General features: G+C 40.0%; 1 protein-coding gene across 2 annotated transcripts in view; it reads right to left on the bottom strand.

Moving 5' to 3' along the window:
• Positions 1-13,137, bottom strand: part of LOC121511093 (inositol polyphosphate-5-phosphatase A) — a 280,564-nt gene that overhangs the window by 25,214 nt on the left and 242,213 nt on the right. For both annotated transcript variants that reach the window (XM_041789627.1, XM_041789626.1), the window contains exon 12: positions 6,178-6,251. In XM_041789627.1, the coding sequence (XP_041645561.1) occupies positions 6,178-6,251 (74 nt within the window). The remainder of the gene's footprint in view (positions 1-6,177; positions 6,252-13,137) is intronic.

The following is a 13,137-nucleotide window of genomic DNA, read 5'->3' as shown; positions in this document are numbered from 1 at the left end:
CACTGCCATAACTGAAGACAATTTAATTTCAACTTTGACCTGCATAAATGGTCACTTTTCAAGTTTCTAACTGTAAACAATGCAGCACATGGAGAAGGAAATCTTAGCAGAAAGTTGTTCAGAACTTACTACTGGTTACACTTGAACTGCCAAGAAAGTGGCCATTGTTTCCAGAGGTTTAAACCACATTGTTGTTAGATGATAGCATATGGTTTCAGAGAATGAAATGTAATCACACATGTAGAAGTTATTTTAAAAGATATTATTTATGCTCAGGTACTGCACAGCAGCGCAGGGGTTAGCATTGCTGCCTCACAGCAAGAAGGTTCCAGGTTCGCTACTGGTCAGGACCTATCTGTGTGGAGTTTGCAACAAAAACATGCTTATCAGGTTAATTGGGGACTCTAAATTGGCCGCAGGTGTCAGTGTGAGCGTGCCTGGTTGTCTGTCTCTATATGTCAGCCCTGGGATTGACTGGTGACCAGTCTAGGGTGTACCCTGCCTGTTACCCAATGACAGCTTGGATAGGCTCCAGCACCCTGCGAACCCCAACGGGATAAACGGTATAGGAAACGGATGGATGGATGGATAGATGGATGGATGGATGGATGGATGTTTATGCCCAAAAGCTCTGTTAGTTTCTGACCTTTTGACTTCAGATAATATATGCATAGAACCAGCACACGAGTAAACAGCCAAAACATGCAGCTTTTGTTTAAGGTACCATTTCCCTTTAACGGCCAAATCTTAGCCACAGTACTATATCATCATAACATTTTAACAAAGAAAGATGAAAAATGAAGTTGCATAGCATATCTGTATGCTTTACAGTTTTACTGTTGAAGTTCACACTGAGCATCGTAATAGGGAATAAGATGCTTTAAGGGACTTCAAACATGCCAGTGAAAAGTGCAAAACTGCACAATTGTTTTTAAGATTGAGGAATATTTATTCATAAAACCACGTTGGTCCTTAGTTGAGAGATGATAATACAACATTAGTATATAACTTTCACATTCTGGGCTGAAAGCGAACATTTAAACTATAAAAAGCAGCACTACAGGTTTTAGGTAACCACACCACACACCCACATGTTTTGTACTTTTATTCATCTGTGCTTGGCTCCTCTCTTTTTAAAACACAGAGCTATTGGATAGCTGCAGTGTTTCTTACTCCTGACTGTTCCATGATTCTCTCTCTCAGTTTCCTCACCATCTCCCTGCTGTAAAATCACTCATGATTTGCCCATTGATGGAGTTGTACCACTGCTCTGATGTCACTCAAAATCTCCCTCAAAGCTCATTCCCAGTAACCATGTTACGGCAGAATCCATTCTTCCACTGCTCCCTCATTGTCCACTGAATTTCCTCCCGAAGCCAGGGGTCCCGATTCAATTTTTGCATCGATCTTGTGCAAAAAAGGGCAAAGAAATCAGATCAAAGGAGTACTAAAAGCTTTCCCCTAAATCAATCAAAATACATGAATAAGTTACTGGTCCCTTTGTATGTTTTAGGGGATATTACCTTAGTTATGCCATTTCTAATATGAAATCAAAAGTACCATAATGTAGAGTAAAACTTACCATTATTTTCAGTCATTCTGGAAGCTAAGCTAAGATATTGATGTAATGGCTTGTTGCAGTCTTGTGCAATAAAGAGGAATATTTGTCTAGTCTTGTTACTTTCTTTTAACATATTTGGGATTTAAATTATGACTGGATACAAAAACTTTTCTAAAAGTTCTTGCTGATTTCTTAAGGTTGGAGCAGAAAAAAACATACTACATACAACATATCTTTTGCAAAAGAGCAGGATGATTTATCTGTTAAACCAGAAAAAGCTGCTTCTCACAGGGTCATGAGTTGACTTCAGCCTTAATTTGTCAGGTTTTTGTGTTAGTGCGTATTTTGGTGTTTTAATTTGTTAATTCAGATTCAACACAATATTGGGGTGATTCACAATCAGACACAAAAAACTGTCAAAACAATCTGGGAAGACCAGTTACCCCGAAGTTCTGCAGAGCTGAAGTACTGTTTTGGTCTGTTGGCCTTTAAGAAAGTGATGTGAAGGTTGTGTTTTATTGTGTTTTTACTGCTATTTACTATTGATTGTTTGGCACTTTAGTCAACTCTTGTTGTTTTCCAATGTGCTTCATAGACAAATTTAGACTGCGTTAGAAGATGATTTTTTTCTAAATAAATGGGTCTTCCTCTTTAACTAAAAGCTTTGTCTCTCCTTTCTGTATATTCATTACACACTTAAAATGACAATCTGAGCAAAAACAAGCACTTACATCAAATAAAGACACTGGAGCACTTTCAAAACCATACTAAATTAAGGTCTAGATTTTAAAATATATTTCCATTTATGTGTCTAAACAAATGACTGGTGTACAAAGAAGGAAATGATCTTTTCTCTTAAAATAGCTAACCCTACACGGCCTCCTCTGTATGAATTGTTCTGCAGCAGCCGACTGGCTCCAGGTCCAACTGTGACAAGGTCCGGACAAATTCCTCACCCCAGTGCCCAAGCATTTAGGCTTGTCACCGCCAACTTTGATGGACGACTTTTTGAAAGTAAAGATATATGCATTTTAAAACACGACACTTCTGTGGGGGGAAGAATTTAAGAGTGCATGAGTGAAGAAGCCCAATCCAAAAACAGTCCGTCTTTGACAGCTCATCTCATTTAGTGACGACTTCTTATCCACCGGCAGACAACGGGCAGAATTAACTTGCAGATTAAATGTTTGTGACTATTATTGATTTATAGATTTGAACTAAAGTGAGCCGTGTGCGCGCATGTGTGTCAAAGAGGGCGTGTTCTGATGGCCTGCATTAAAAAGAGTAATAACCTCACAGATGGTGAGGGGCTGGTCCGGAGCAGGCTATGTGATGGAGAACAATCGTTGAAGCTTGATTGCTCAAGGAGCACAAGGCAGACCTGACAGGAGGAGGGGGGGCCCGTGTATGTGAAGTGGGAGGAGGGGGTTGTTTAAGTTTAACTAGGCCACTGCTACCCATTACAAGGCTGACAATGATGTGGTTTGTCGCACGCACAGAGTAGATCAAATCAAATTTCATATGCTGCTCTCGGGTTTCATCTATTTGATTCATCATCACCTCAAGTATGAGAGAATCATTTGTATTCTCGTGCAGCGGCTCGTTCATGCCTCCCTGCGGGGAGATGATTCAGTGTTATATGGATAGGTGCAAAAGTCAGCCAGTGTAAAAGGACAATAAATCCACCTGTCACTTATGCAAAGTGATGTAAATGGGGTCCCTGATTAAGACACAGAGTCATTTAAAAAACAGGGACTGGCAGAACCCTGACACACACACACAGTCTCAAACTCGCACGCTTTGATAGCTCGATGTATCTCCAGTCCTCACACTCACACTAAAATCCCCCGCCGCCCTGCGCCTGCCACCAGAGCAGTTTATCAAGTAATTATTGTTTGATTACAGCGTTTCATTATCTGCACTGATTGAGTCATAACCGACGCCAAAGGTCAAGCGCCATTAACGCGCCGCTCCCGAAACATATTTCCACGCCGGCCTGCGTGTTTGCCCTCCCTCTCCTCTGAAAGGGCTAATTGCAAATGCATTTGTTTGAGGAAGAGGAGAGGAGACCACCCGCTCCGGTCTCCCACTCGTCCCACTGAGACAGAATATCAATGCAGGCGAAGTGTTCACACACATGAAGGAACACACACATGGGAGCAGTTTGGGATCATATCCAAGCATACTTAACAACTGATAGCCATCAAACACACATCCAGCAGCTTTTATTAAACCATTCTGCACAATAAGGAGGTGATTGACTCTCTGGTTTACATATTAATAATGAGTCCTTCTGTTCAGCTCAGTCAGTACACTCTCCAGCGTGTAGTACATTTTCAGAAGAAAATGTAAGCTTCAAGGATTTGTCTCATGTTTATTTTTAATCTTATTTTATTAATTTGTAATTTTCTTGCTGTTCCAGCAAATAGACTGTTTATATGAGGTGGATGCAGCCTCTAGAGTTGCCATGATACTAAAGTTTTAAACTTCCATGTATGGATGCACTATGTAGGGTATCCTTTATGCTATTATTTCCAAACTTACTTAAGCTGATACCAATATATACACATCTCATTTTATCGTAAAGAACACCAGTGCAAAGAGAGGCTGAGTCACGCAGAGCTGACAGAGGAGTAGGGAAGTAAATTACACAGTCTGGTAGTTGTTTTACATATGGGGCTTTATTCAAAATGTTCAAGGCTCACCATGAGCCTCATCTAGTTACTTCCAGACAACCACCTGTATCTGATGGTTCATTTGTATATTTTGCCAATATTTGAGGCTGATATACGATTTACGCTGCCGTTATGATCCTGTAAAGCTAATGTCGCCAATATCGTGCTGATGATACTGTGCATCCCTACTTACACAGGGTTCTCCTAAAATTCAAACAGTATAGATTCCTGTTTGATGTAACAAAAATAAGAGTCCTGGGCACCCAATATTGGGTAATTTCTTTAAAGTCAACAAAAATCACAGGACAACTCAGTTACACTGTCTAAAGTTAATAAAAACACTGATAGCTTCATAACTGGAAGTCAGAAAAGCCCCCATCATTTATATCTTGGGTAAAAGAAATGTTATCTCTAATTCCACTGGAAAAGCTTAGATATAATAGATCCAAGTCCAGACAGAAATGCATGAATACCTGGTCTCTGTTTCTAGAGTTCACTATATTTCTTTTCTATATGAATACTCAGTATTCATATAGTACTCTCTTTGCTGTTTGATTTTTCTATCATGATCTGTTGATACTTATGTGAGCCTGTATAAGCCTGTGCACAAACTTCAGTCGATGTACATTTACCATCCTCAGCATGTTGCTTTGGTGCAGTACATCTAGGTCTCTAATATAATGTGTTACATTCAGTGGTCAAGAAGTGGTAACTAGTGTGAAAAGTTGCCCCTCCCCTTATCAGCTGCATACATTTTTGGATATATTTTTTTTCCAACACAGGCTAAGTATTATTTGCTTGTCCCCCTTTTGTTTCTGTATTTTTGTACCTTATTCATTTACTTAATACTGTTGTCACTCAATACTATTGTTGTTATTATTACCTATTTATTTATTCACTTTAAGTATGTATAAGTTTCTTCTCTCCCATTTTCGTCGGGTGTCGTGATGTAGGGTGGGAGTGGCTGTTTTAAGTTTGTATGTTCTTATGCATCGTGTTTCTTTGTAAAATGTGAAAAATTGTAAATGACGTTGGAAAAAACACTGATAGCATTGAGAGTTTGCCTGCAATTTTGATGGATTTATTCCTGTAACACACACTTGTCTGATGAAACACAGTTTTATAAGTTTTAATACTTAAAATACTATCGTTCATTAAAATAAGAGGGGTTTTTATTTCAAACACATGGTATTGAAAAATTATTGTAATTCTGACAACCTCAGCAGCCTGCGAAGCTACGACTGCTTGAAAGACATTTTTTTTTTTTTTTTTTTTTTTTTAGAAGTGCTGAGTTTGGCATTCAGACAGTTACCATCTCTTTTAGTGACAGCCAGCAGCCATATTTGAACCAGAGGTTGAAGCTAAAGGGAAAAGGAGGAGTCAGCAAACTTATCAGCAAATTCTAGTGCTACTATAGCTGGTAAATTGCCTCCATAGTTTCAAGTGACTGATATAAATTAGGATGCAAATTATCGCTCAATAAATAGCATTTTGAAAAAAGATTCACAGAAAACAGCCAATTCCTAAGCTTTTTTTTTTGTTTCAATGCTGAACAAGATACCTTTAAGGTCAACTTTCAAAGACAATGTCAATCACAAGTTGGTACACCCTGAAACATTCACAGCCTGCTCTCTCAACTGTTTGATTTTGAATGAATATTTACTTCATTAACATCATGGTATATTCACAAAAACTTGAAAAAAGAGGTTGAGATCATTAACATAAAAGAAAAATACTTTAGAAAGGAATGAAACAACTGAGGAGGTGACTTGTTTTGGTGGTGATACAGGAAAAGTTAGGAAATCATATAATTTATTCATATATCTGAAAAAACTTCATCCAAATCAGTCAAATAGTTGTAACACTGCTGGTGTTTCCAAGACATCAAAAGATAAACAGGTGTCAAACAAAAAATGTAATGATATAAAAATGTTTTCCTACCTGGGAGGGAAAGAGATCTCCAGTTCGTGCAGCCGATCCTTGAACACAGACAGCTCTCTGTCGTACTCTAAAAGCTGTGGGGGGAAAAAACAACAGTATTTACAAACAGTCATGGGGAGTTTGTGATCCAACTGTTTTGATTTTAATCTGAATGCTCCTTTTCAGCTCAGCCCTACTTTATGTTCACTTACTGTAGCAGGTTTACAGGTTACAGGTCCAACTGAACAGTTTTACAAAAGCAACAAATAGTGAGTGTTCAATTCTAAAGTGTAGAATTTTTTTAAAGATTGATTTTGAGACAGTGGATAGAATGAGAAATCTGGTGAAGAGAAGGTTGGGGATGATGTGATAAGATGAGCCATATGTCAGACACAAATATGTGCTGCCTGCTTGGTCATCAAAAGATAAATAAATAAATAAAAGAACATTTCAAAAACAGGGGGCTGACTGCTGTACAGTTCCTAACAGCCTGTCAGTGACTAAAGCAACTTTTAGAAACACTTTATTCTTGCACTTCATTAACACTGCATCCTATTCACATGGAATAGCTGTAGCAAATTCAAAATAGTTCTTATAGTTTTAATATCATACCCAGAGATAATATAAATTAAGGCATTTGCATCCAGTTATTTGATCATAAAGTGCTAAAGGCTTAAAAAAAGATACTATTTCATGTTGTGTCAAACATGCTTGTAAACTGACTTAAAACTTTTATCTTTTTACTGCATTTTTCATATCCAGTAGGCCTTTTAGAGCGATGTTTCCCAAACTCTTCCTCTGGTGACCCACTTTTAACAAGGTCCAGGTAATCGTGACCCAACACCACTGAAGGCTGGTGCTAGCTTTGATGAAGTTAAGTCTGGACTCAACCTGGTCCTGGCCTGGCACTTTCTATTTTACAAGCTAGGGAGAGGCCACTTCACCTTCGTTGCATAGCCTTTCTTTAAATGCTTGATTTCTTGGGCCCTTAGTAGCTGTCTGGTTTGGAACAATATGTTTCTTTTTTACTAGCCAAGCATCAATAACTAGGACTTTAGTTCTTTTGCAATCCAGTGGCTGGTGGAGCCTTGTTTTGTGTTTTATTATGGTGGAGAGGGTTAGTGTAATACTGGTAGAGACCCCCATGTGGCTATAATGTGTACTGCAGAAATAAATGGAAAATTGAATACTGTAGCAAAGACATTATGAAATCTCCCGACCCAGACTTGGGGAATGAATGATTTAGAGCATCCCTTGACTATTGAGAGCTGTGGCTGTGGCTTTCTCTCTCTCAATTTCCTCCTGCACCAAAACTCGATTTTAAAAACTGTGTTGCGCCCTTTCTATGGATTTCAACCATGGAACGTGATAGACTGGGGCCAAAATCTGTACTTACAACTACACTAAGCAAGAAAGAATTAAATAAAAAGAATCAGTCTCTCCTTCAATGGGCTTTCATTGCATTGCACAGCACAATGACACACAAGCTTGTGCAAATAACCAAAACTTCTAATGGGCCCTTTAAGGAGGGGAAGGAACCAGAGTTTTTGTTCCCTACAAGAAACCAGAGAATCACAAAATCATCCTCACTGCTGGATGACTCCCTTTTTGTCTCATGCTGTGAATTTTCCTGTTAATAACTAAAAAAAAATTGAATAATGATAATAAAAAACCTCAGTGTAAAAGCACTATTTTGGGAATACAGATCTGAAAAACAAATCAGAAAAAAACAGACTTTTTAAAAAACACAAAACAACTGTTATTCTTTAACTTAATCTAAAGCCAACACTCTGCGGTCATCAGGCCTCAGTCTCAGTGAGCAGCAGTTTGGAATAAGGGCAGCGAGAGTGGAGGAGAAGGAGGCCATGGTTGAATTTCCCTGCTCCCAACAGTTGACCGGTTGTGTATGTGTACATGTGTGTGCTTTAGTGCGTTTACTGGCTCTGTCCTACTGAGGATCTCTCTCCCCACAGTGACAGTGCATCCACACACTCTTCATCAATCATGTCTCCTCACCCAGCTGTACTCACTCACCAGAGTGTACACACAAACGTCCCCCAATTTCCCCCCTTTCACAAAACCCATAAATCATTAGTGAGAAGTGCAATTAGTGGCTCCTTGTACACATTAATTATCTAAGAGATGAACAGGTAGCTTGGGCACCTGCATGACTGCGTCCCTGAGCGACTGACAGCGACGTCTCTCAGTAACCCCCCGAGGACCCTGCAATAGCCCCGCCCCTTCGCTTTCAGACATGATGCTGTGGAGATGATGTGGAGACATGCTTGTTTGGTGGTAAATTGGGCTATTGTACATGTTTCAGACAATTATGGCCAATGAAGAGCTCATACTAGACACTATGAGTCTGGCAGCTTAATGACATTACATTGTTGTTATACATGCAGGATATGCTGATGGAGACATGATGAAATATCTGCTGAGAACATGGGATGCATGCATTTATAAGGAGGAGAGTGGGCGTCTTATGAATATCATTAAATCAGTAACTACAGTAACTACAGTCTTCCATCTACACTGACATGTTTATGTTGTCCATGTCTGCCTGTTTGTCTTCCTGCTCTGAGTACGCTCCGCATGCAAGTGTGCGTGATTATATGTCGGTGGTGTAGAACAGTGGCCATTACTTGAAAAAAAATTGGGGGGTGGGGTTTGGATGGGGGCTTGCAGACAGAGTCTCAGAGGTTCAGGAGGGCAGATGTGCTGCATTCATCAAACTCACAGAGCCGGGGTCACAGGAGAGACTCGCACACTGTGGATGAGGGATGGCTGAGCAGGGGATGCAACCCCACGCTCCACTGTGCACCCCGTCTCACCATACACGCACTCACATCACCCTCCACTGTGTGTTTGTGTGTATGTGTGAGTGTTAAAGCCTGATACTGGATCTTACAAGCTAATGGGAAAACTGATCATTTTAAGTTTAAATGGATCTAATGCTTTAGTTTTAAATACAAACTACATAAAACATTTCTTATATTTTTTAAAAAATTCTAACTTAAGGTGTTTAATACAGTCATGGTGAATATAATTTTGCTTCTTTGATTCTTGATTTTGAATTCTTTAATGTCAAAGTGTAAACAGATTTGTACTAAGAAATGTCAATTATGGGGCTCACAGATAGCCTAGTGGTCTAAGGCGCCAACTCATGTACGCGGACCGCCCAGGTTCGATTCCGGCCTGTGGCCCTTCACAGCATCTCTCTCTTTCTCATTTCTGACTCTATCCACTGTCCTTCCTCTATGTAATAAAGGCATGAAAAAGTCAGAAAAAATCTTTAAAAAAAAGAAATGTCAGTTAGATAAAAATACATAAGGTAGAATAAGTGATTGCATAACTATTTACCACATTCAAGTCCGTATTTAGTATATGCACCCTTGGCTGCAATCACAGCACTGAGTCTGTGTGGATAGGTTAGATAAGATAGATCAGTCAGACTTGCACATCTGGAAACTTTAATTTTACTCCATTCTTCTTTATAAAACTGCCCAAGCTCTGTCAGGTTGCACAGGGTTGGGCATGAACAGACCATTTCAAGACCAGCTACAAATTCTCTTTTTTATTGAGGTCTAGTCTTTAATCCAGATCATTCACCTTGTTGTCTTTAAAACATTTCTGTGTATATCTCGCTGTATGCGTCGGGTCATTGTCTTGCTGGAAAAGAAATCTTCTTCCAAGTTCTCTTGCAGACTGAATAAGATTGTCCTCCATGATTTTTTCTATATTTTGCTGAATTAATTTTGTCCTCTACCTTTACAGGGCCAGCTGCCGAGAAGCATCCCCACAGCATGATGCTGCGACCACCGTGCTTCACAGTGGGGATGGGTTGTTTGTGGTGATGTGCAGTGTTTGGTGTCCACAAAACATAGCGTCTTGTCTGATGGCCAAAAAGCACCGTATTGGTCTCATGGGACAAAGATTTTTCTCCTTCTTGGCCATAGAGTCTCCCACATGCCTTTGGTGAACTCTATTCAAGATTTAATAAAATGCGTAAATCTATTTTTGTACATGTAAAGAGCATAAATGAGCTTTTTGTTTGCACAAGAGTAAAATTATAAGCTGTTCCACAGAATTGTGTTTATGGCTATCACTGAGAGGGGCACAGCAAGCAGAATTTCAGCACTTATTAAGTGAGTTTGGAATGCATTTTCCTCCATAAATAATTACACAAATAAAAAAATAAAGTTACCATTCATAGCCCACTTTTTAGTGATACTGGTAAAGTCTATGTGTGGGAAATGCTGAATGTTCATTACTTTTGCAATAATACTCATATAGACAGCAGCCTAGTGCACCATTGTTTCTGAAGGGCAACATGCCTTAAGCGCAGAATTGGCAGATACCAGTGGGACCCAGGTAAACCCTCCAACTGTGCAGAAAAATTAGGTCAGAAGTTGTCTTCATGGAAGAACTGTGGCCTAAAAGCCATACCTCTGACATGGAAACAAGGTCAAGCAACTCAACAATGCACGAAACACAGGAACTGGGGTGCAGAAAAATGACAGCAGGGTTTCTGGACTTATGACTCAACTTGAAATATCTGGCTGTAGCAGAGGGCAGTGGCAAGAGCTGCAGAGTAGTACAAGAACCATTGTCTGTAGGCAGCAGTGATGCATTTTAGACATTCCTTGCAAGAGAGTGCACCTCTGCAAAATGGAGTTGGGGATGTGGCAATGATGATTTCCTCTGAGAAGTACAAACAGATACTTTTCCATCAGGGTGTATCATCATGGATACATCTGATCAGATCCAAATTTTTTCTGCTGAAGGACAACAACTCGAAATACACAGCCAGCGTCATTAAGTAGTATCTTCAGCATGAAGAAAAACAAGGATGGCATGGTTGCTACAAACCCTGATCATGACATCATGGAGTGTGTCTGGGACATGAAGAGACAGAAGCATTTGAGGCTGTTGTGCACTGAGGAGAAGCTTCCATCTAGCTATTCTCTTACAAAACCGAGATTTGTGAAGGGCTGCAGTGATGGTTGTCCTTCTGGAACACTGTCCTGTCTCCACACAGGGTCTCTGGAGCTCAGAGTGACCACAGGGTTCTTGGTCACCTCTCTTTCTCCCCCTGTTGCTCAGTTTGGCTGGCAGTCAGATCTTGGAAGAGTCCTGGTTGTGCCAAACCTCTTTGGTTTGAGAACTACGGGGGCCACTGTGTTCTTGGGAACTCTCAGAGTAACATAAAATTTTTGTAGCCATCCCCAGATCTGTGCCTGGCAACAACCCTGTCTCTGAGCTCTGCAGACAGTTCCTTTGAGCTCATGGATTGGGTTAAAATATGAACATTTCTCTTTTTGGAATAATCTGTATTTTACTGTATGTTACAGTACAGTACATATTTGCATTTATACTATACTACTATATCCTACGACTATACTTTATATGTCTTTCATGCTGATCGGCCAACCAGTCTAGGTTAGCAGGAGAAAGACAAGGCCCAACAAATGATGCATAAAAATGTGTGTTAGAGTATACTTAGCAATACATATGGTGGGTCTTCAAATCAGTAATGGATAATTTCCTACTGGTGATCATGTGTAAGCTATTCACAGGTGTGAAGCTGTTTGTTTAAGTGTGTGACAGTTTAAACAGCAGAGATGAGCAACATATGGCTGTGTGTATCTAAGGAGTGTGTGTTCTTAACTGAGTGTTGAGTAATTCATCCAGGTGAGTGAAAAACCCCACAGCTACAGATTTCACACTACATCAGTTCTCAGGTCAGATACACATAATGCTCTACTGCTTGAGCCAGGTTGGTGCTTTGAGATAAACAGATTCTATTGGTTCAAGGCCTCACAACATCATAACACCAGGGGACGTTTGTCAGCTGGGAAGGAATAACCTTGGAGAGGAGGAGGCAGGGGAGTGATGCAGCTCCACTGAGGAGCATAGATGAAGAGGTGTCGGGGTAAAAACTACCCTGTCATGGGCTCACATTTCTGACTCTGCCTGGATGATCGGCACTCTCTTAAATCAGGGAGGGGGGGACTGGTTAAGAGGCAGGAAGTTAAGGGGGATAAAAAAAAAGTGAATATGAGGTCTTCACCCCCCTGACCAGCCTCCTCTCTGTGCTGGCGGCGTGTCCACCACCTGTAATTGTGCTTTGATTTACGCGTTGTCAAATATCCCCTGTGACAACACCTGCTGCTGTTAAAAACCATCAATAAATGTTGGGGTGAGAGGTCATTTAATTTGATTTTTACACCTAACACTTGGCTTTCATTGCAGGAGCCATATTTTTCCTGCTTTTATGAGATCTTCATTATTTTGTGTGGAAAAGCGATAAACTGTCACTGACAGGGGGGAGGGTCGATGGGTGAGAGAGGGGCGAACACCAAACAAAACACAACACTGACGTACGCTGCACTTCTGAACGCTCATTTCTTTGTCATTAATATTATTAAGAGATGACAGTCATGAGGCAAAGAATATAATTTCACACAATCATCAGAAGAAGTTGATGTCAGAGTCTGAAGACGGTAACTGACCTCTACTGTAACAATGCAATTTTGACTTTCTTTCAATGCAGCCTTTTTTTAAACATACACACTTGAAAATTATGCAAAAATGTCAGGCAGGCTGCCCCCAAATGTTCCTGTTGCCAGAATGTATTCATTTCAGATGATGAAAAAAAACTCCTGCAACAAAGTTGGCCATTAAAATAACCATTTTTGTCTTTACATCAATGCTGTATGTTGACGTAATCACAGAGAGATAGTGGCAAGAATTGGTTACCTTTAACAAAATCATCCCTGCCAGGATAATTCCTGAATATTTCCTGCTTTGTTCATCAGCTTCATGTGACATTTTGTGGAATTATTACTAGATGGCTGGCAGGAAAGAAATGGGTTGAATTAGGATGAAAGAGTCTGCTGTTTATGCTAACACGTGCAGTTCACTTCAAATATTTGGGGAAATCTTCAGGACTTTTATGCAAGTATAAAAGTATAAAAA

Source organism: Cheilinus undulatus, linkage group 6 (genome assembly GCF_018320785.1).
Source record: "Cheilinus undulatus linkage group 6, ASM1832078v1, whole genome shotgun sequence".
Taxonomy (NCBI): domain Eukaryota; kingdom Metazoa; phylum Chordata; class Actinopteri; order Labriformes; family Labridae; genus Cheilinus; species Cheilinus undulatus.
Note: the sequence above shows the minus strand (reverse complement) of the source record. Positions and strands in the feature narration are given on the sequence as shown.